This window comes from Pantherophis guttatus, chromosome 1, assembly GCF_059756535.1.
Source record: "Pantherophis guttatus breed Tessera chromosome 1, ASM5975653v1, whole genome shotgun sequence".
Taxonomy (NCBI): Eukaryota; Metazoa; Chordata; class Lepidosauria; order Squamata; family Colubridae; genus Pantherophis; species Pantherophis guttatus.
The window spans coordinates 45,696,888-45,721,256 of NC_142063.1; the positions used below are offsets into that span (position 1 = coordinate 45,696,888).

The 24,369-nt window shown below is 37.8% G+C and overlaps 1 protein-coding gene across 1 annotated transcript; it reads right to left on the bottom strand.

Moving 5' to 3' along the window:
• Positions 1–2,740: 2,740 nt before the first annotated feature.
• CHGA (chromogranin A) lies at positions 2,741–24,059 on the bottom strand. Its single transcript, XM_034418365.3, has 8 exons — positions 23,258–24,059; positions 22,243–22,289; positions 15,387–15,480; positions 15,093–15,161; positions 13,257–13,355; positions 9,825–10,343; positions 6,770–7,209; positions 2,741–3,332 (listed from the first exon to the last, which is right to left on the bottom strand). The coding sequence occupies exons 1-8, from the start codon at positions 23,301–23,303 to the stop codon at positions 3,249–3,251; spliced, it is 1,398 nt and encodes a 465-aa protein (XP_034274256.2). The 5' UTR covers positions 23,304–24,059; the 3' UTR covers positions 2,741–3,248.
• Positions 24,060–24,369: the final 310 nt, after the last annotated feature.

The window sequence follows — 24,369 nt, forward strand, 5'->3', positions numbered from 1 at the left end:
TTCCTTGGTGTTTTCGTATAGTTCATATGTCTTCTTCTGTGTTCAATTCCAGTCAATGTCCCAGTGAATTGGACTCATCTCTATGCTAATATGGATTGTACATCTCTTTTTCTTTTTACCCCTTCACCTCTTCCCATCTCCTTTTTATTTTTTGGATGGGACAGAATTTGTGGAAAGTTTTACAAAAACTTAAGGCATGCTTAAGCATTTTATCAGTTCAAAGTTGAAGTTATCTTGGACCATTTCTTTATTATGTCACGTTTGAATTAAGGATATCAATGCTGTCTTCTGCTATTTTAGATAGTGTTATAGCAAGTGTGAGTGTTGTGATTCGCTTTGGCCCTGTTCACAAAATTACTTTCATAAAATTAAATTTTTTCGTATTTAGAGTGTCTGTGTGTACACAACGATACACACATGCATATAAATATATATGATTTCATTTTTTAAAAAATAGCCCTATATAAAACCAAAAATATTAGTACCTTGGCTATTTACTTGTAGTGCATGACTGACGTCCTTCTCAATAATCACATGGTGCTTCTCTTGCTTAAATCATTGATTTCCATAATCTTTTTTCTTCATTTCATCCTTATTTGCCAAACACTTGTGACAAATATTTTACTATTTTAACCATAGAGTTAAAATGCACTTAAATCTCCTCTGTTGTTTCAATGTCTGCTTCAGGGAGAAAACTCCATTTTCCAAAAACATGATTAAAATAAATGCCTTATACAAAACCTCATTCTGTGTTCTGGTTAATGACTGAAATATTGTATATCTGAATTTGTTGATACACCTTTGTATACCTAAATTATGTATATTCTGAGAGTTTGTAACATGGCGTGAATTTGTTCAACTTTGGCACCAAGCACTTATTTCCATTTCAGTGAGATCAGGCTTTCTAACCCTATAATCTCCACTTTATGCACTTCAGAAATCTTACACCAGAAAAGTTGTCTTCCTCCTCTGCTAGTTTATTTTTACCAGGGATACCAGGAATGCAGTCTCCAATTTCTTTGCATGACAATATAATTTATTAGATTTGTAGGGAGACCCAATTCAAATCAGTTCTGGGCAATGTACCATATTAACAATGAATGAAAATGATCAAAAATGGCTTGGGGTACCTCCACAACTACATGAATACACTTGAAGACCCCACCCATAAAGCTAATTAAAATCCTGGGAGAAAACCCAAGTTTTGAGAGCTTTTTGAGGGTGGCATCAGTGCCAGAGAAAGCAGAGTTCCAGGGTCCCATTGGTTGACATTTTATCAGCAGGACTTGGGCATGCCAATTCCGTCAGATCAGATGGAAAGGATTAACACTGGGAGATAATCCTTCAAGTAGCTAATAGCTAGGCCTAATGCTGTAGGGGGGTTAAAAGTAATAACCGGCTCCTTGAATTACATTGAAAGCCTTTTGTTAGCCCCAGTGCATCTCCTAAATCAAAAGATGTTAGCTGGATATACTGAAGCATACAAGTAACTGCCCAGGTTGCTGCATTCCGGATCAGCTGCAACGTCTGAGGTATTCAAGATCTGAGGTATAAAAATATGTTACAAGTCCATATGTGAAGTGACCAAAGGACTTGTGGCCAAAAAGAGTACAATTAGAATAAAGGTGGATCTATGTAAATACCTTTTTAACCAGAGCTATTGCCTGTTTTTCAAACAGAAGTTGCAGGTTCAAAAAACCCTTAAATTGCTCACTAACCCTAAGTGAGGTAATATAACCCTCCCTAGGTGGTGGTTATGTTTGCAACTGTATTTTGGATGTTATGAGCTGCCTCAGAATCTATCTGAAGGGGAAACTTAAGAAATCTAAATCCCCATTCACCAATTCTAGGAGACCCAAATATCCATAGCCATTTAGTGTTACTACCCCATCCAGACCCTCAGGGCCTCCAGGCACTGGGACAGCTGATTTACAGTACTATCAAAATGACCTATCCAGCTGATGAATACTGTGGCCTTATCGGAGTGAAATCCAGCAGGTTCTGGAGAACCAGTAGCAGAAACTTTGAGCAGTTCGAAGAACCAGTAGCGGAAATTTTGAGTAGTTCCAAGAACCAGCAAATGCCACCTCTGGCTGGCCCCAGAGTGGGATGGGAATGAGGATTTTGAAGTATCCTTCCCCTGGAGTGGGGTGGGAATGGAGATTTTGCAGTATTCTTCCCCTGCCACCCCACCAAGCCATGCCCACAGAAGCGGTAGTAAAAATTTTTGGATTTCACCACTGGGCCTTATACTCCTTTACTTGGCTGGCATAGTTGATCTGCGGAGGGCAAAAATAGTTCATTAAAAATAGTTACATTTTAGGAATAGGCATGGGTTTTTATTTTTGTCTTTCTGTTTCTTCCTCTCAATTCAGAGGACTGCTAAAAGAAAAGCTTCACTTTGTATAGCATTCAAAGAGGCTATTTGAAAAGTTATTGGTGCTTATTGAAGTTAAGCCAATGGCTGCAAATTGCCCATCCTGCTTTAGAAAGTACAACTTTCCTTTACCCTGTATACAGGCCAGGTTTATTCACTGAGCTACTTTTAAAAAACTTACCTTACAAAAATATTAGATTTATTCAACAAACCAGAGGAATTGTATGTGAATCTATATCTATACACAGAATCCAGAATCAGCACTTTAATCACTGCACTATCTTGGGCCTTTGCAAAAATGTTACCCAAAAGTATATTAGATTGCAGCTGAAATAGGCAAAGAAGGGAGACAAGATTGTGTCATTATTTTTCTCCTTAGTTTTTATATAGAATATATTGCAGTCAAGAATGCTATCTTTAAATCAGAAGGTTAACAAGTTATTGCAAGTAATTTTATCCAGGAAATCTAATGGGAGAAATAATTCTAGAAATCTGATAATGAAGGAAAAAGAGGAGGGGAAAAGAAATAACAGGAGAGGAAATTATAAATTAATCCCCCCCCCCTTTTTTTTTGCGCAATAGAGAATACATGAGTTAAGTCATACTGCTTGTTATACAGTAATCCAAACATTTCAAAATAAAATGATTACTAAAGCAAGCAGAAAGCAAATAAGCAAATAATGACAAAAAGCAAGAAAGCATCGCAACTAGAAAAAAAGAGAAATGGTTGATTTTTTGTTGCAATACAGGCTTCTGCAAAAAAAATAAAAAAATCACCTCCTCCATTATTACTTTATTGTTTTAAAATAAAATGCAGTGTTTAAAACAGGGATTCAACATTTCTGGTGTCTTGCTCCCATGTTATGGTGCATTAACCTCTTCTCAGGGCGTGGAGCTTGCGAGCAACTTTCTCCAGTTCCGCTTCAATTGCAGCCAAGCTTTCCAGTTCTTGGTCCTAAAAGAGAAAAAAAAAGTTTAATGATGCAAATCATTAAAGCAAAATGATGTATTCACTTTACTGTCCATCTCTATCCATGTACTAACCAATGGATTCAAAAGTGTTTAACTTTTAGGAATTCAGCCAGTGTTGGCTAGGTGCATTTATAAAGTTGATTTCTATCAAGTTGGACTAAGGATCTATCTTCCTCCAATTTAGTACTCCAGATGTTTTGGAATGTAATTTTCATAACTCAACAGTCAAATTCACTTCCTATATCCATTAGCCTGTATCAAATGCCAGGAGAGGGGTTATATCTGAAACAGGTTCTAGTTTATGGAAGAGTGATCTGTACTATTTGGCAATAGTTCTACAAATTCCCATCTATCAGCCTAACCTAAAATAGCTAAAGAACCTCAACTTTCAGTGTCTACTATGATTCTTCTCTGGCTTCATTCTTAGGATATTATACCATTCTGGATATTGGAAAGGCACAGCCTGCGGCACAAAATGATTCCATGGAGCCAAGCACAAGAATATTCACAAGATCCTGTTTGCTGAATTCAGTCCATAAGATAAAACTATAAGAAAAAGCCAATTTAGATTTTCCTGATGCCAAAAAGAATTCATGCTTGTGAAATACAGTACTTCATGAATAATTACAATTGACGGTTACTATCTTTAATAGCCCAACTATTGTTCTTGCATGAATGGATGTACATGTCTGAATGGATGCACCCCTGTCATATTTCTTTTTCCTCCCATGGGTATCCAAACAAGTATGGAGCAATGAGACAAAAAAAAAATATTTCCTTCTTCCTTTTCTCCTTGTACTCAGCTGATGGCAAAGAGTTTTCTTCTCCTACAGGTACCTGAGCAACTGTTGCCAAGGTTCTCTTGTTGATTCCCTGATGCATTGTTATTGCAATTCCATGAAAACCTAGGCTAGAAAGGTGAAAACAAGCCAAAATAGTTAGAATAGAAGAAAAGAAATAATCACCTGGTTTTGTGATTCATTCAGTGGGCTTATTTTTTTTGGATACAAAGCTTTGCAGCTACCGAGCACCAAAGGAGAAAAGAGGCGTGTCTGTGGAGTAGTCCTTTATATATTGCCTTGAGTAAAATTAACTCCATTGTGTGGCCAAATGAAATAACTGCCTTGGGCTGTCACCTGTTTCCTTTCCACCTCTAAGTAACAGCATCCTAGTGATGGTGAGGCTGCTTTGTTACTGACTAGAGCAAGCTGGATATCTTACTTAATAATTTTCACTAAATTATATAACAGGTGGAATCACTTGAAGATTCTCTTCATCAAGAGATAGGGATCCAAGATGGTAATACATATGAAGCCACTGTTCAGCTCATACAATGCACATCAGCCCTACTACACTGTAGTATTTGTGCGAAGGAGCTGGTATTAAATAGAGAACTGAACAAACTGGAAGATCCTAGAACATGGGTGTCAAACTCGCTGCGTCACATTGCCGTCACATGATGTTTTGTGACGTTTTTCCCATTCGCGGCACTGGGATGGGCATGGCCTGCGCATGACACATCCGACCCACGGGCCGCCAGTTTGATGGGGGGGGGAAAGAGAGATGTGTATTCTGATACAAATCACCTAATTGGCCTACTGCCATTAAGTTGGGCTCCCAAACTCCAATCTGTGGACCAGCGGCATGCCAGCAACTAAGCTGTACAAACAAGCGAAGCCCCATCTGCAGGATGCAGGCAGCATGCAAAATCATGCCCCCTCCGGTCCACAGAAAAACCTGCCTCCACAGAACCAGTCCCTGATGCCCAAAAGGTTGGGGGCCACTGCATTAAGTGACATGATGCTCAGTTTTGCAATAAGAATCAAATGCTAATTTTGTTGACTTCTATGTAATAAAAAGGGAAGAGTGGGGGAGCATCTCCTGCTTTCTTTAAGGCAGCAAGCTACCTTGGGTCAGCCTTATGCAGATTATAGTATTTCAGCAGTTGACCTGTCAACAGGGATGAGTAATTCTAGTTCACTCCCTAAAAACACTTACGAGAACCCGAGGCCATAACAATTTTGCCAAAAGTTTAGGGATATTATTTATTTCAGTCCTTGAGTTGAAGCTGCAATCAAAAGGCAAAGGGCTATCCAGCACTGGGAAAATCAGGAGATTCAGGCAGTTCAAATGAGTATACAGATTTATTGCAAGCTTAACTCTACAAGAATCTGGCCAAGTTAAGCAAGGAATTAAGAATTAAGCAAGGAATTCAAGGTGGGCTGGACTTAGATCTCTTGTGGGTGCACAGGAACTCATGATTTATGACACATTTGACCCCTCCCTCAAGCACAGCCTGGTCACCACCTACAAGGGCTTTGGAAATATATTTGAAGATTATTCAGATTCAGAGCATTTTAATGGAATGATCTCAAAGATTTCTAGCTTTTGAATCTGGAACTTTGACCAGAGCAGCTTTTGTAGTATCATATGTAATCACTGAAATTTAGGACATATACTTGACAGTATAAGGAATACATGCTGGGGCGACTTTTATTACAACTTATCTCCTTTATTACAGGCTTGAACTATTATAAGAAATGTGAACTTGAGTCTGGGGATCATTATGTCACATTACAGTCACTCTAGGCATAGTAAAACCCACTTAAAACATTCAGGATATTTCATATAAAAGAATTATATTAGATAACATGTACCTCTAAGCATACAATAAAAAGATTGCTTATACCCATCTCAGCTCACATAATGAGCTGAGTAGCAATCACAAGATGACAATTGTATCAGTAGTGGGTTCCACTTACCTTCACTACCAGTTCGGAACTGTGTGCCTACACGCGGTACTTCTGCGCATGCGCAGAGCATCCATTATGACGTCCAGGCGGGTGGGCAGAGCCTGCTGCTGCTGCCACTACCGGTTCACCAGTAGAAACCCACCACTGAATTGTATGCATGTATAAATGGGGCATCATGGGACAACCTCCATCTTGCCTATTTTGAAACCTCCAATGGACATCACTGTAAAAAGCTTATGAAACACAACCGTACAATTTGGAAAAGACAGAAGAAAAGAGGAAACCCTGATATAGCTCGAGATAGTGCACAAAGGGTGCCTTGCATTTTTCCCCTGTCAATTCTCATATGATTTGCTTTACAACTTCTTTCAGAGGAGAAATAAATTTCTGTGAATTCTGTGAATTTCTTATAGAAGAGGTACGATGTTCTTGCCCTGATTTACTTAAGAAGTGGTCAAGTGTGGTATGTGAAGTGGCCAGTCTTTTGCTGCCAGCATTTCTGCAGCAGCCTGCAGCCTCTCTGGTTTTCCCATCTTCTACCAGTATTATCTGTTATCTCTGACTAAAAAATAAGCTCAAAATTTCCACCAAGATAAATTCTCAAGCATTCTTCCGGCTTTTGACACTTTATTCAAAACATGGTTTCTACAAGAATTTGTCAACCTACCTCTGTCCTCCTGTTTGCACTTCCTTCTTCATCCTTTTTTTCTTCGGGTATGGGAAGAAGTGGAAAACCTTGTTCACTGTCCTCTTTTGAATGATGCTTCTGCAGCCGCCTTGCTTCATCTTCTGGAGAATTACGGAAGTCACCTGTGTTGCGGGATTTGAAAGCCATTTTCATGGATCTATCTGGATCTTCATCACTTTCATTCTCCTCTGCACGCTTTGTAGTAGTCAGTTGTTTGGCCAGTTCATCCATCTTGTTCCATCTCTTAGCATCTTCTACATCTTGAAAAGAGTTTTTTTCCATTTCTTCACTTTTGGAATTGCTGTCATGGGAGGAGTCATCATCCTGCCTTGTTCCCTCTAGAAAACGATGCCCTCTACTTTTCACACTATGATATTTATCTGTATCTTCTGAGATATTTTTGTCATCATCTTGATTATCTATAAGGAAAATAGAACTAGATGTAAATCATTTTTCTTTTTCTTCAGAAGTTATAGTTTGGTGCTATCAATAGGATGAAGAAAGCTGATTTAAAACCTTGTCAAATGGCCATCTAAAATACAAGATATCTGAGTGTATTAGGATGTGAAATCACCTTTGCAGAGTACATGAAATGGTCCTTTATCATAAAATTGATCAATCATCTGGTGCTGTGTAAGAAGAGAAGCCATTTTCCATAAATATATATTTATTTCTTAACCTGGATAAGGAATGAGATTTGCTGCACTGAGCCCAGAGTACCAAATTAATTATTCTTTCAGTGGGGCAGAAAATTATGCTGAATCCTAACCATCTTCTGTGTAACTTACTTTGTTATACATAGTTGTTGTAAAATCAATTAGGATCTCAGAGTATGCACAGGTGGTTATTTCAATTAGCCATCACAATAGCAATAGCATTTAGACTTGTATACCACTTCACAGTGCTTTACAGCCCTCTCTAAGTGGTTTACAGAGTCAGCATATTTCCCCCAACAATCTGGGTCCTTTACCAACCTCAGAAGATTGGAAGGCTGAGTCAAAGTTGAGCCAGTGAAAATCGAACTACTGGCACTTGGCAGAATTAACCTGCAATACAGCATTCTAACCATTGCACCATCACAATACTTTCTCTAAGGATTGCATAGTTACCATGTGGCAACTGTCCCCAATCATACATATTTGAGTACCCTGGACTACAACTCTCAATCAATGTGAACAATTGCTATAGCTCTGTGAGCCTTCTATCAGGTTTGAATTGTTTCATTTGTTTGCCCAGGATTGGAGATTTAACCACTGTAATTTAGACTTTAATATATTACAGAAATGACTACAGTATTATAATATCTACTTCATGCTTGGAATTGTAGTTGATACAACATATTTTAATATACTTTTACTCCACGTGATATGTTGTAACCACTGGTTACCAGTTAATTGCTGATATTAACTTTTAAATTCCTAATGAGACTTATTTAACACAAGAAACTATTTCCATTCCTTTGTCACCTGCTCCTGTCATTTACAATTAAGAGCTTACATATAAGAAACAAGATCTTCTCACCCCAGTACTTAGGAAAGCTGTTTCCTGCAGGGCTCAAATGTGCTTCTCAAATAAGAACCTGTGTCTTCTCCAATTTATTTCCTGCAGAAATGCTGGATTGTAATTCTTATAATTTCCCGGTTGTCATATCCATTTGCTGAAAATTGAAATCCTACACAACCGGAGGCACTATATTATGAAAGGCTGAATTATTATTTGGAGAAGATTGGAGAATATCTAAGGTGACAGTCTTACTTGTTGAAGCGAGAAATAAATGTATGTAGGGAGCATGTTTGTTTGTTTGTTTTACAAAATTCACTAAAATTGATGTCCAACATATTCATGCAATCAATCAAAATTGATTTATGGCCCAAGGTCAAATGTAAGAAAAAAGACTAACAATCTATAAAAAGGAATAAAAATTGTGAGATAAATGCTGAAATAATTAACAGTTGCTATTCAGTAGCATGAGGGAGGAACCAGATGGTTTGCAATAATCAGGACTATTTATAAAAAATTTGCAATCTTTTTTGAGGTTTCTCAAGTGTGATCACTCAGAAGAAGGGTAATGGCCTCCAGGTTGCAACGACAATTAGAGTTGTGTACATGTATTAAATTCAATAATCATTGACTGTAAAGTAGACATTTTAATAGCATATGTGAGACAGATTCTAGCTCCAAATTTGACCAAAAACAAGATTGGTTTTCACAAAGGAGACTTTATATTTATTTTTATGTATGTTATTTATCAAATTTATACACCATCCATTTCACCTAAGTGCTCTAGATGGTTTACAAATAAAAGTCATACAGCCATATAAAAATATAGATAAAAACAAAGTTAAAAATGGCGTATAAATACTGTAAGTTAAAAACTTTAAAAGGCAGAGGGAGCCCCCTCAAGCCACCAACCAACCCCAGGGATTCATGTGGCAATAACCATAGCATTTAAGCTTATATACTGCCCCATACTACAGCATTCTCTAGGTAGTTTATAATGCAAAAGCATTATTTGCATATTGCCCCCAACAATCTGGGTCCTCATTTTACAGACTTCAAAAAGATAAAAGGTTGAGTCAACCTTAAGCCAGTCAGCATCAAACTTCAGGCTGTGGGTAGAGTTTGCCTGCAATACTACACCAGGGCTCTATCTACCAGATGTTGTCTTAATAGGTAATGCCTCAATATGGGCCAAAGAAAGCAGTTTACTATGAGGAATATATAAAATATATTTAGGAACAGTCCTGGGAGAAGGGGAAATTATGCTGTAAAAGTGATGGGAAATGTTGGCTCTATCATTTTGGATATCTATATCCAGATCCTCTGCTTTAGTTAATCCCAAAGCTAGTAGCGCTGGCAGCATAAGATTGCAAAATGCCAAGTAATCATTAATCTGTCATTTTAGCAGTAAGGAGAAGCTATCTAGCAAGGAAGTTCCCCAATAGACTTGCTTCAGCCATAATCTAAAAGATGGGAAATATGGGTCCGCCCCACATATTAAATGTTGAGTTTGAGCCCAAACTAATAGACATACCATCTTCCCTTTGATCATCCACATTATCTGAACTGGTAGGATGTTCTTCTTCAGAAGCATTCCTCTCTTTCTCTTTCTCTTCTTCTTCATCCTTTTCTTCCTCCTCTTCTTCCTCCTCAACTTGCTCTCTGACCTTGCCAACCTCTTCCTCCTTCCTTTCCTCCTGACTCTCTTTGAAAACATGTTCCTTCTCATCTTCAGATCCCTCTGTCCCTGCAACTTCTTCAACTTCCTGGTGTGTCTGCTTAAGTACATCATCTTCCCTGATGTCACTGATGTGATTGTCTATTGTATCACTCCAAGGCAATCCTTCCATTTCATCAACCTCGTTGCCTTCAAATCCTGCTATATTCTCCTTTTCATCATCAAGATCAACATCTCGAATCCTTGGCTCTCTCTCTTCCAAGCTATTTCCCTCCTCCTCTTTCAAAACATCCTCTTTATTCTGAAAAGACTTTTCTGCTTCCAGCTCGGCCAAAGAGGCCGTTGGCTTCTCATTGTGGGTCCCCTCTGATGGATCTGAAGGTCAGAAATAGGAGAAACAAACAGAAGATGGGTAATAATAATAATAATAATAATAATAATAATAATAATTATGGGTAGAAAGCCATATTAAAACAGAACTGCAAACTCAAAGTAAATCAATTCCACATGTTCTTTTGGACATGATATATTTTTTACTTGCTTTTATTTAACTAGAGAGCAGCATATTTTTTTCCCAATCTACTATTTCAAGATTGTATTTCATGATTTAAAGGTAAATCAGACTGTTCTATTTCTAATTCTATTCCATTAATATATGAATTTATTATTCTAATATTCTATCTATAAATTGGAGTAAATGAGACTCGGTATCACTGGGTTTTAGCCATAATATAGAAAAGTATAAGATCTAGTTTATTCTTTGTTCTTTGTTTTATCTTGGTTAAGGATTCCCAAGAAGATTTTTCAAAGGGTACATTAAAAATTATTCCCTGTTCTGATGCAAACAAAAGAATGTCTAGATAGAATTGCTTTTAGAATATGGGATAAGATAAATATGACTGAAATGAAGTCTTAAAGTCTCACTTTTCCAAAACTGTCACTTTCAGTCTGCCAAAAGTATCCTGGAACTCTGGATTTTTTTTGCTACCACAAACTAATGTGGCTCTGATCTTATAATTTCTTTAAATAAAGTGATTAGTTTGTTACAAACGTAAAACTAGATTAATTCCCACCAACCCCAGAAATCTTCATGTGCATTAACACATCAGAGAATTTGTTGTTTAGTCGCTAAATCGTGTCCGACTCTTTGCAACTCCATGGACACCCAAACCCCCCCCAATCCTCTGCTGACTCCCAGAGTTTGCCCAAATTCATGTTCATCGAATCAATGACGCTATCTAACCAATCAGAGGATTACTGTTTGAAATGTAACTCAGGAAGGTAGAATAGCTCAGGTATTTGCACTTCCTTTTTCTAACAGAACAGAATAACAGAGTTGGAAGGAACTTGGAAGCCTTCTAGTCCAACCCCCTGCTCAGGCAGGAGATCCTATACCATTTCAGACAAGCAGCTGTCCAGTCTGTTCTTAAAAGCCTCCGGTGATGGAGCACCCACAGCTTCTGAAGGCAGCCCGTTCCACTGATTAATTGTTCTCACTGTTAGGAAATTTCTCCTTAATTCTAGGTTGCTTCTCTTCTTGATTAGTTTCCATCCATTGCTTCTTGTCCTGATTTCTGGTGCTTTAGAAAATAGGTTGAGCCTTTCTTTTTGTGACAACTCCTCAAATATTGGAACACTGCTATCATGTCGTCCCTAGTCCTTCTTTTCACTAAATTAGACATGCCCAATTCTGTAACTGTTCTTCATGTCAAGTTTCGAGGTCATCTCGAATAAATTGCATTTCAAACAAAGAAAGAACTCCTATTTATTAAGCATGACATTCTAACCTGACTCCAAACGAAGCCAACACTGACTTCCAGCCCCCAAACCCTCCCTTTCCGTTCCCCACTCCCCTGCACTCATTGGTCATCTTCCAAGTCATTCTACCCCTAATCTACTCCAGCTCAAAGGAATTCCCCCCTCCCATCTCATCTCCTAGGGGATATTATCTCCAGGGAAAATAAGTAGGTGAAAAGGCAAATGTCCCTTTCCAGACGCCTTCGCTTCTCCTTCTTATGTCAGCACTAGAGTAAATGCAGGTTGAAGTGCTGACACTTCATATGTTTTAGCCTTCAGCCCCCTAACCATCTTTTTTGCTCTTCTCTGCACTCTTTCCAGAATCTCAACATCTTTTTTATACTTTGGTGATCAAAACTGGATCCAAATTCCAAATTCCAAGTCGTAATAAAAAGGTACTAAGACTTCACATGGTTGTGATTCTATCCTTCTGTTAATGCAGCCTAGGATTGCATTAGCTTGTTTGGCTGCTGCAGCACACTGCTGGCTATATTTTATCATATTTCTTTCTTTTTGTTGACAATATAATAATAATAAATAAATAAACATGAACAGTAACTTTAAAATGACTGCTGTACTCTATGTTAATATTGCATATGTTCTTGGTTATATCCAATAGTGTGGGGAACTGGCATATACCACCTTGAAAAAGCCAATTGTTAAATTTCCTTTTTTTTCCTATTTCCCTTTTTTCCTATTTTCCAAAGCATTAGAAGGCAAGACAAAGAAACAATGGATAGAAACTAATCAAGGAGAGAACCAACATGGAATTAAGGAGAAACTTCCTAACAGTGAAAACAGTTAACTAGTGTAACAGCTTTGCCCTCAGAAGTTGTGGGTGCTTCATCACTGGACGTGTTAAAGAAGAGACCAGACAGCCACTTGTCTGAAATGGTACAGAGTGTCCTGCTTGAGCAGGGGGTTGGACTAGAAGACCTCCAAAGTCCCCTCCAACTCTATTCTATTCTGATTCCTGGAATTTTCTGAGCTGGTTGAGAGCAAAGCAGAGGAGTAAAAGAGCCAGCAGAGCTGATTATTAAACATGTACCAGCACATCAATGGTTATATTCCTACTATTTGGAATCTATAAAGAAGTGTGGCTTTTCTTTAGCTGCCCCAAAAAGAATTGTTGTACAGTGCAATTCAGGAAGGAGAAATTTACACTTGGCTCTTAACATGTGTGTGTTGTCAATATTTGAAGTAATTTTTGCTCAACAAAGAGACAAAGAAGAAGACGTTTAAGCAATATGGTGTTTGTAGCTGTTTGTAACATAATTTTCCTTATTGGTTTAGATCAGCATTGCAGAAGGTTTTTAGATATTATCAAAAATTTTCCTTGCTGTGAATCAAGCAGTGTGGAGATGACCTGGTCACAGTTGTCACAGAAACCAGTTTGGCTGTGAAGCAGGTGTGTGTCCCAAGGCCATTTGAAATAACATCCACATTTACATTGCTTGGAAAGGATTATGTAGAGGTTATGCTGACATCAACCTCTTTCCGTGTTCCCATTGCCCTGGCTTTCAAGGACTTCAGAGAGCTCGTCTTCAAATCCACTGTTTTTCTTCTGCTGCTCTGTTCTTTCACTTGCTCCTGTTTCAGAAATGGAAAATAAGAATATAAACATTTTTTCAGCACTTCTTTTGTTGTTGTCATCATCATCAATATGTGTCCCCTCATCATTACAAGTGCATAGTATACTAAAAGTCAAATCTAAGGGTTCCAATATCCAATATTCCAATTTCTAAGAGGCAACCACAAAGAAGAGGGGATCAACCTATTCTCCAAAGCACCTGAAGGCGGAACAAGAAGTAATGGATGGAAACTACGGTAATCAAAGAGAGAAGCAACCTAGAACGAAGGAGAAATTTCCTGACAGTTAGAACAATTAATCAGTGGAACAACTTGCCTCCAGAAGTTGTGGGTGTTTCAACACTGGAAGTTTTTAAGAAGAGATTGGACTACCATTTGTCTGAAATGGTGTAGGGTTTCCTGTTATTCTGTTAAATCTTTCCTATTTAGTGATAGGGGAGCAGGAGAAAGAATAATTACAACTAGACGATAACTATGATGTATACTATTATTAAAACATGTGCACAGAATGCCACATGGCCAGCTAACTTAACTATGACTTCAACTACAGTCACCATTAATACTAACTGTGGAGTTAATTCATACTTCTTTCACTAACAATTCTCCTTTAAGCATGATGAAGATAGCACTGCAATTTTTGATCAAGCTTCCTGGGAGTATGTTCCCTTAAAGTCAATAGATATACAGGCAATCTTCACTTAACATCAATAGTTGGGACTGGAGTTTCTGTTGTTAAACAATTTGGTCATAAAATGCAATGTCATGTGATTGCTTAGTGATGGCAATCCAGTTAGTCCCAATTGTTGTTGTCGTTAAGCAAGGATCACAGATGGTTAGGGGAGAAGTTTATGTGAGTGCAGCTTGCCACTTTCTGCCAGATTCCAACGGGAAGTCAATGGGGAAGCCAACAGGAAGTTGCAAGTCCCAGTCACAGCAAGTCTTTTCTTAGATGGCTCGCAAGTAGGCTGGTGGGCAGGTAAATGCTACCAAGTGCAGAAGGGCAAGTGGGCAGTAGGTTCCGTGGCACAGTGCAAGTGTGGGTGGGTTGGAGGTGGACGCTACAGCCTGACTTGAGTGCAACTGGGCAGATGAGTACTACTGAGTGCAGATGGAGGAGTGCTGCAGGCAGGTGGATACAATAGAATACAAGATTGCCAGAATCTTGTACTGTTTAGCATGACTTCTCCGTACAAAAAGTGGCAGGAATGGGAGAGCCTTACAACTTCCCTGCTGACTTCCCCAATGACTGATTTTTGAGGCAGCTGTTATCCGTTTTATCATGCCATCCAGCTCATAGTTATAAGTATTTACTTAATTATTTATGTCAGACAGCATTTCAAAATGTACTATCAAATATTTTCCTGAAATCGAAGTACATTATGTCTACAGCATTCCCAACATCCATTAAAATAGTTCTCTGAGCATGACCTGAGGTTAGTCTGACAAGATTTGTTCTTAACAAATCCATGCTGATCTGTTAATTACTACATTTTCTCGAAGTATTTACAATCTCCTTGTGATCTGCCTTACAATTTTATCAGGCATTGATGCCAACTTGATTGGTCTGTCATTTGCTGCATTTTCTATTTCCCCCTTTTGAAAAATAGGGAAAATATTTTGTGGCATTCTCACATTATGTGTAGACATAATCCTATCTGTATTACATTTTAAAAAAAATTCCCATAATAGTAGATAGCCCCAACCCACAAAAGGCACAAAATTCCAACAGAATTGTACCTTGAACTGCAATCTCTTGAAGCTCCCTTAGTAAGTTTTGATGGCGAAGGATGGAACGAATTCTTTCATCTGAAAGAACAGAAGGTCTTATTATTTTAGTAGTAACAAATTGAGTTGGCACACAATGGTTTTGTTCATCATAGTTTCATTGGCAGACCAGTTACTTGAGTTCAACTTATCTACCCATTTTTTTTAAATTTAAAAGTGACTTTTGACATACATGTTCTTAAAACTTTAATATTCAATCTTGTTAACTTCTAAATTGTTTAAAAGAGAATTGGAAAGCAAATGTACCTCCTTGGAGAGTTTCTAGGCATTCTTGGCTGATTGAGAGTGGTTTTGGCTTCGCTACTGTATTAGAAATAACCTCAGCGATGCATGTCATCACCTAGAAAAATACAATATATTTGTATGGATTTTATATTTAAATTTTCCTTCATGGTGTTTTGTTTAATATGTGTAATTCTCCCTTCACCACTCCTGTCCTGTTTTATCCTTGCAACAACCTTGTGAAATAGCATAGATTGGGAGCCACTTGACTATGGTTAGCCACAAAGCTTCAAAGCTCAGAAGGTTTTGAACCTGGTCTTCCTTTCTGCCATGCTGAATCCTAATCCATCATTAACGTAATATTATCCCATTCGAATAAAAAATCTGTGTGTGATTTCAATTAAATGCAGTGCAAACTTCTCTGCACCATTTTTGCTATTTTTTCATAGTCGGAATTGGCATTAAAATTATGTTTTGTTTCCTTTTACCTTATGCTGTTCCTTTTCATGTTGCTTTCTGTTTCCTGTATTCTTCCCATATACTTAAGTTTGTACTAAATTTGAATTGAGGAGGCTTTTAATAAAGGATATCAACAAACAGAAAGATATGATAGAAATAGAGAACTCTTTAGAAAGAACTAACCTTTATAAAGCACAACTGTGGCTTTTTAAAATAACAAATATATTATTCATATGATCTATTCAGGTCACTGTATAAACAAGTCTGGGTCACCAGTCAGCAAATGGTATCAGTGGGATTAGAAATTAGATAAATGCACACGTAGAGTTGTAAAACGATATTCATCTGCTTTTTAAAATCTCTTTTATCATGGATTTAAGGCTTTATTTTAAATACACTGAACAAAAAGAGCTATGAAATGTATATCTATGTTGTGAGACTTTTTAGTAGAATCTTCCACCTGGTTTTCAATTGGGGAAAAGTATTATTCCTGATTTTCATGTACCACGCATCTGCATCAAGGAAAAGCTTTTTTTCAGCCCTAACTCCCTCCGACTCTCAGCTGTGCTTTAGAAGCTTTTTTAATCCCCAAGCAAGGGATAAAAAGTGCTCTCGCTCAAAACCAACAAACTAATGTGCTGAAGCTGACCAGACTAAGGATGCTAGTCAGATGAATACCTGGTAGGCAAATTTTTCCCCTATTTTCCTCCCCAAAAACTAAGCTGTGTCTTATACTGCAGTAAGTCTTATACTCCAAAAAATACAGGTACTGGGTTTTTTCTATGTACAACATCTCCATCTTGTCTGGAATGATTCAATTTATTTGCTTTTATCCATCAAAAGCTCTTTCTAAAACTGCCAGCCCTTCATAGCTGTCCAGATCAGGAAACAGATTTCACAAGAAGATTCGAACTGAGTTCTACATTGGAATCTTGCAAGTCTAATTGTTTTTTCTCTTTCTCTTATACCTGAGTGAGTCAAAGAGAAGCCATCCTGAATTTCTTCCTAATAATGTCTCCCTTCCCAGGGTTTAAAGATTGCTACTGCCCTTTTTTATTTTTGTAACAGCTTCTGAATATTTCCCTCAAAGCCATCTCCATGACTCTCTACAAAATCTCATTCAAGAAGAATATAGCCTATCTGGGAGTTATAAACAGATAGATATTTTTATCCTACAACTAACATCACATTCAAACCTCTGAACAATCCACTCAACAATTACAACTACTACATCTCCCTACCTATCAAACTCATTTTAGAAAGGCACTTTTGGATATTATTGGTTGATATCCTTGAATATTACTAATCCTGTATCTGAATTTTTTTGGCAAGTTTCACATTAATATTTTTAAGGTGTCCTAATGTCATCCAACCATATTGTGCAAATAATGAGGGAAACTTTCCTTTCTTTCTCTTGTCAAAGCTATATCTACTTCTGTCTTTCACTATGCTGAAGATTTAGGCCATTTTGTTCTGATTTGGAACTGGCAAGCCTTTCATTGCTAAGCATGTGTTAAAACTTCATCAAAGAACTGCACATGACAACAGAGTGCACAAGTATGTGAGAGAAAATATGTAGGTTTTGATTGTCTTTCAAAGACTGCATCAAATTAAAGGAACAAATGAATATCTGAAGAAGTGGGTGTTTAAACAATTGATGATTCAGATGAATTGTCTTTCATTATTATGCATAGATATTAAGTGCATGTGGAATACACAACAGTAGAACTGACATAAAACATTAAAATAGCAAGCACCAAGAAATGCTAATTCATATTACATAAGCAAAAAAAAAATATTTTTAGAAATTAACCCCCATTCCATCAAATAAACATGAATGTCAGGATTTCAAAAGCCTTAATTTCAGGTAAACAGTGTGCAATCATAAGAAAAGAACAAAAGGAATCAGAAAGCTATCAAGGGGGGAATTTTTCTGTAGCAAACAACATTAGAATTATTGCCCTAAATTTGTCTTGTAGTTTCAACACCAACAAAAAGAAGTGAGAATCTTTCAAATTATTCCACAACAACCAATGTGAAGTAAAAACAAAGTGCCAAATTCTGGGGGACCAGCTTTGTACTTTTTCCTACTTACAGAAATGGTTCATTTGTGTCTTTTGCTGAGTTTCTTAACTGATTTGAAGGCAAGGTAAGGGTAATAGAACTTTATTTTAGAATTACTGAGTAAATAACTCCTTATTCCTTCTGTCTGTCTGTCTGTCTGTCTGTCTGTCTGTCTGTCTGTCTGTCTATCTATCTATCTATCTATCTATCTATCTATCTTCTATCTATCATCTACCTATCCCTATCTTCATCTATCTATAATCTATATCCCAGTATTCCTCAAAAACTTGCATGAGAATACCTTTTTCATTTTTTTCCTGCATGACAACTAAGGGAAGTTGGTTGAGCTGAGGGAAAAGTGAAATAAAGTCACCCTGGTGTTTCCATAGTAGAGGATGCAGCTGAACGTGGTCCCCCCAGTTGCATCCCAACACCTCAACTTCCACCCCATTGAACAGGCATGTCCAACCCATGCTCGGTAGCTTGCATGTAGCCCTGAACAGTTAGTAATGCAGCCTCACAAGATATAATAAAATATATTTTAAAAGGACATTTGTTATTTATATACATTGACTATATTATATATTTTATGTGTGGCCCAAGATAATTGATCTTCACTCAGTGAAGCTCAGGCAAGCCAAAAGGTTGGATACCTATGCCATAGAAACTTCATTTGTAGAGCTGCAGTTTGCTGTATTGCTTGAGAATTTAGTGAGGATGGTGCTGGTAATTTTTTTGCTGTGGAAGTGGGGTGAATGTATAATCATATATTTGACCTTCTTACATTGTCAGCTATGCTAGATGAATAACAGTTGCTGGAAGGGCTGCTTATAGAAGTCAACCTTGGATTAGAATTTGGCTCAGCAAAGGCAGCATATGGCTGACCTTGTCTGGATTTAGAACCTAAGCTGGATGGGGCCTGTTTAATACTTGGAAATGTGATCACCAAGGACTTCCAAGCAGAGAACGCAAAACATCCTAGGTGGCAAATAATTTCTCTCTGGGGCCACACACTCACAGAAGTAGAACTCAACTTGAGGGAATCTTTTCCTTTATTTTTTACAAGGAAACGCACTGATCTTCAAGTGCTTTTAAATGAAAAATAGTGTTATTAGAAAGTAACTTGTGGTACAGTAAATGAGCAGAGTGTTTTCCAATGGTACTGTCCTATAGCTGTTTATTCCTGTGAGCTTCACTAGGACTTTCCCCCAAGTAACAATCTATTGGATTGCATGGTTTCAGATTCCCAGTATTTGCATGTAATAGTCTATTACATTCTCATTTCCATATAATTCATTGGATTTCTTGGATTATAATTGTTTTTAGAAGTCATTTGATTATATTTGGACATTATAGAAAAATATCCAATAGATTGTACAAATATTAATTTTATATAAAATCATGGAATCATAGGATTGGAAGGGACTTTGGAGGTCTTCTAGTCCATCCCCTTGCCCAAGGCAGGAAACCTTATGCTATTCTGGACAAATTGTTGTCCAAACATTTATTGAAAACCTCCAGCAATAGATCATCCATAATTCCAGCTGTTCCATTCATTGTTCTCACTGTCAGAAAAAAAATCCTTACTTCCAAGTTCAATCTCTCTTTATTTTAATAGATTTTCTGGCTCATGTGCTATTTTCTTCTCTGTGCTGTAGATTTGTATCCAAAATATATACAGCAGTAAGAAAATCCATTTTTCTACCAGCAACAAGAGTTTTCTTTTTCTGTGTGTACCTTATGCTATTCTTCTCTCTCAATTTTTTGCTTTTTCAGATAATTTCCATTTGACCGAACCTATACAAGATTGTGCAACTAGCAACAATCTATTTCTAGTGCTTTCCTTGTATGAGGCAAAGGATCACTTATATTTGGCCCACAATCCAGCAAAAACCTGCTTAAACCTATTCATATCTAGTCTGCATACAGTATATCTGACATTATATGTCATATCATATAGTGAACTTTTATACAAATATTATTCAGGTGCCATATTCTTTTATCTTTAGCAACAGTATGCTGTCATGTGCTTTTTCTAGTATTTTTCTATTTTCTATTACTGAATTCTATAGCACAGCATGTCTTTTTATAGTGCAACACTTGAATTCAAGCCATGGACAATAGCTATGCTGCAGATGGCATCATTAAGACAAAAGAAAATGCAGCACAGATTCAATTGGATATTGAAGCATATACTGTATATATATATAGAGGGGAATTTATGGGCATTTTAGGAAACTCAAAATGGCACGATAACAACAAATTATTATGCAATCTGCATAATACAGTGCCATGGAAAGCACTGATCTACTCTTAATGAAGGAAAATGTAACATTTTGGGCTTCCAAGTAAGACAGTAATCAAGATGTTTGAAATCTTCCAAAAACTGCTGGTTGGACATGCTGACTTCTAAACCAAACAGCCCCTCAGGCTCCCAGCTGGCAGAAATGGGATAGAATTGCAGAGTGCAGAGTTTTAACAGTACTGGAAATTATAGTATGTTTGTAGAGATTAAGAATAATTAATATGGCAAAGAAGCTGGAAAATGTTTCCTGGTTTTATTTCCATCACGGGAAAATTGAGAAATCCCTTGTCATTAATTACATAAAAAATGGGGGAAAGAACTACATTTTCTGTTTAGGAAAATTAGAAGAGGGCAGCAATTTTGAAAATCCAGCATATTAAATAAAATAATTGGCTATTCTGACTGTAAACTCTGGTTTGTTTATGGAAGCCACACACATACACAAGCCAGAAATAGATATCAGACCCAGCATAGGGAGCTTTGCTAGTCTCTACAGGTCTCAGGATTTTTGGCCAATTTTAGCCCTATCTGGAAGGTGTTAACCTGGGAAGAGCTTTCCTAATACAATATGCATAGAGCCAGCCACGTGCTTATCAACTTGCCCCTGTGTCCATTCAATAAAAATCAGCCAATGCTCAGATCAAGCATTGGCAACCTATATTTAAAAATGTATGGATTCATTTTCATGAGTGGATTTACTTGTCCGTATGCACTCTGATATGCATATGTGAAATATCCTATGTATTTATATCTGAATCTCATATATGATGGAAGAATACTGTTCATCCAATTTGCCACACAATGGAAAAACATATTCCAGATTCTAATTGTATATATGTTATACAGTATGTGTATACCACTGTGGATGAGTTCACACATTGTGTTAAGATATAAAACATGGCTTACACAAAATACAGTGTCTGGGTTAATCATGGTAAACTGTACCAAACCATCACATTATAGTTTCGTGCAATATCTGAACCCAACCCATCTGTCCAGAAAGTTTAAAAGTATGAAATGGGACATCTAATTCATACTTATTTAAAGATACCAAACCAAAAAACCAAAACATTCCACTCAGTCGGCACCATGTCATTCAATGCACACAAGCCTGATATACTGTATGTGTATCACATATAATGCACAGCTTTCTCAATCAAAGGTATATTAATATGTGCCCTTTCTTCAACTGCATGAATAAGAAATGTTATGGATAACTTGACATGAAGAATGAATACATTCCAAAGATGTTAGTACCAACTTGAGTTCAGAGGCAACTCTTTTTCCTTTTATCCAAACATACCGTTTATCCAAATAATTCTTTAAATTCAGATTCAGTAATTATGCCTCATCACCATTGTGCATATACTATGTATGCTTTCAGCTATTGGGAGTTTACTGTTCCTTTATGCCACCTGAATAATAGAAATATGTATATTTTTTCTTTGGTTCTTCCTTTTGATTTATATTGCCTCCTCTGTATTTAGTGCCACTTAATGACTATTTTCAATATGCTGTCAGCAACTCTTGAGTTTTTTAAAAGCAACAGGTTAGGTCTAGCTGACAACAAACTTACACAGGATATATATGAAAAGCTAATCCATTAAACTTTCATATTTTTAAGAAAAGCATCTATAACTGTTCCTGAAAGCTAAACAAATTTCCCCATTGTATTATTTGGCCATGCACCTTAACAGGACCAAAAAAATATAGCAAATAAAGCATTTATCTGTAGTTTCATTTCAGACACTCTATAGCACAATCCTGATTTTATAACTGTATATTTGCATAGATTCTTTATTTCTTCATGGATGCACTTGCAATTATACATGGAGTTTAAAGTATTTATTGCAGTTACTCTTCATAGATAGATCTACAAAACTTCTATGTACACTTGAAAAATTAATGTGTGAAAAGACTTAGCAATCCCATTGTTATTTCAAGAAGTTTTAAAAACGATAGATTGTACATTTATAGATTTGTACATACATAGAAATAATATATAACAATATTCCTGCTTCAAATCTTTTTTTTTCTCCTTTTTCAACTCACCTTGGTGTCATCTTGAGTTGTTGGATTTGTTACTGGAAGTGAAATGACTAAGAAAGAGAGAAAAGAAAGAATGACTTTAATATTTCACATTCTCTATGACAGTTCCAATCAGAAGGAGTGTGAAGAAAATCAGTAGAAAGGTACACAGGAGACTGTAAACCAGACCAATAGTATATAAAACGAGCATCAGAAATTTGCTCACCTTTTGCATTTTAAAATAGTTGCTACTAAAAAAAAGAATGGGTGAACTGAGCTGATGATTTTATGGAGGACTCAATCTGCAATCAGTTGAGGATTCTGACTAGTGAATGGAACCATTGTTCGTAACTGCACTATATGGCATTCAAAGATGCAAGTAGAGGAGTAACTGAGAAGAATGGACATTTCATAAGACTGAAGATTAGAATTGCAATTTCTTCTGGTTTTTAAAATAAAACTCTTTGCCAACAGTGCTTTGTTTTGGAAGATTAAACAGTGCTTTGCTGTTTTGGAACATTAAAAAGTTTGAGTAAAAAGGATGTCTATGGAGATCCTCAGTCATCAGGTCATGGTTGTCCCAAAGGTGCTTTTTCAAGAGGCAACTTGGACTTTCTGGTTTTTCTTTGTAGACGTTTCGCTTCTCATCCAAGAAGCTTCGAAGCTTCTTGGATGAGAAGCGAAACGTCTGCAAAGAAAAACCAGAAAGTCCAAGTTGCCTCTTGAAAAAGCACCTTTGGGACGAGTAAAAAGGAACTTGACATTCAATGATGATCCTGCCGTCACTGGCAATAGTCGAATGAAGTCTCTAGATTTCCTACCGCTGACTTCATCATCATCATCATCATCATCATCATCATCATCATCATCAAGCAGGCCTTCTTGTTCGAATAAGCGCCGAACGGCACCACGTCGCGCCGGCCAGCGCATCGGCTATTCGGGGCAATGGCCTCAGCGGCTCTGTCCTTGGTGCTGAAAAGGGCAGCCTAAAGAGGACAGCGCCTCCGCGCAACTTCTCCCACCTACCTCTTGAGCTTACCTGGCGCTACGAGGAGGAAGGCTGCGAAAAACGCCGCGCGAGTCATTCTGCTGGCCGTAGAGACTGCGGGGTGAAGGGTGGGGCCCGTCCGGCTGCGCTTCTCGGCTTGGTCGGCGGGGCCAAAAGATGGGCGTGGGGCCCCGGCTTGTCAGAAGCGAGAGGCGCTGACCTTGAGCGTGCGCCGAAGTCGCGAAATAGATTATCCACTGTCCTTCTTGCCCGTCCCAAGATCCTCTGCCTTCTCCAAAGCGGTTGCCGACAATCCCCGACCGAACACTGCAGCAGCAACCAGGCTTATATATTCGGCCCCCTCTCCTCCGGAAACGGCGTCAGGAGGAAGCTCACTCCCCCTCCCAGGAAGGCCCCGTCCAATCGCTCCTCTGCGGGGGATTGCAGAGCCAGGGTGAGGTGAAGCTGTCCCTTCGCCCGATCACCTAACTAAGCAAAGGACAAGGCGGGGCCTGGCAGCTAGCAGCGACTCGCATCTGGAAGAAAGAGGCAACCAACAGCAAGTTCGACAACCGCTATTTTTCCGCGCTGTAAAAAGCGCGCAGGTGTTTCTTCCCGTGCGGATCATCATCTCTGGTGCTGGATAAGATCTGAGATGAAAGCTCAGCCCATCACTCTGGGAAACACGTCAGGGAAGACAGGAGGTCATCTGAAGCATCTTTAGGATCTTGCGCTTGATCCTTTTTAGGACGACATTTTGGCGTGGTGAAGGGTTGACCCAGGGGTGGGAGAGCTGGCTTCCCAAACTGTGAAGGAGGCGTCTTCTCATCTAAATATATGGGAGCTTTTGATCGTTGTGGTAATAATTGTGCCAGTCATTTATAGAAATAATCAGTTCAAATGTAATTACTAATCCAATTGGCATTTTATCTTGACTGGTTCAGGAAGCAGTGGTCTGAAACTAATTTGGGCTCTTGTTTCTTGTATAATTGCTTCTTCTGAACCCCATAAAGTTCCTCCTCAAAGAACATTCAATTGAAGCATCATTATTGCCCAGGTTTAATTTAGTTTATCATTACTTAGATAATGCAATAATATCAGTCACTTAGCAAAGTAGACCCCAAACTTTAATTCTGCACAATTTTGCCATTAGAGCCACAAAA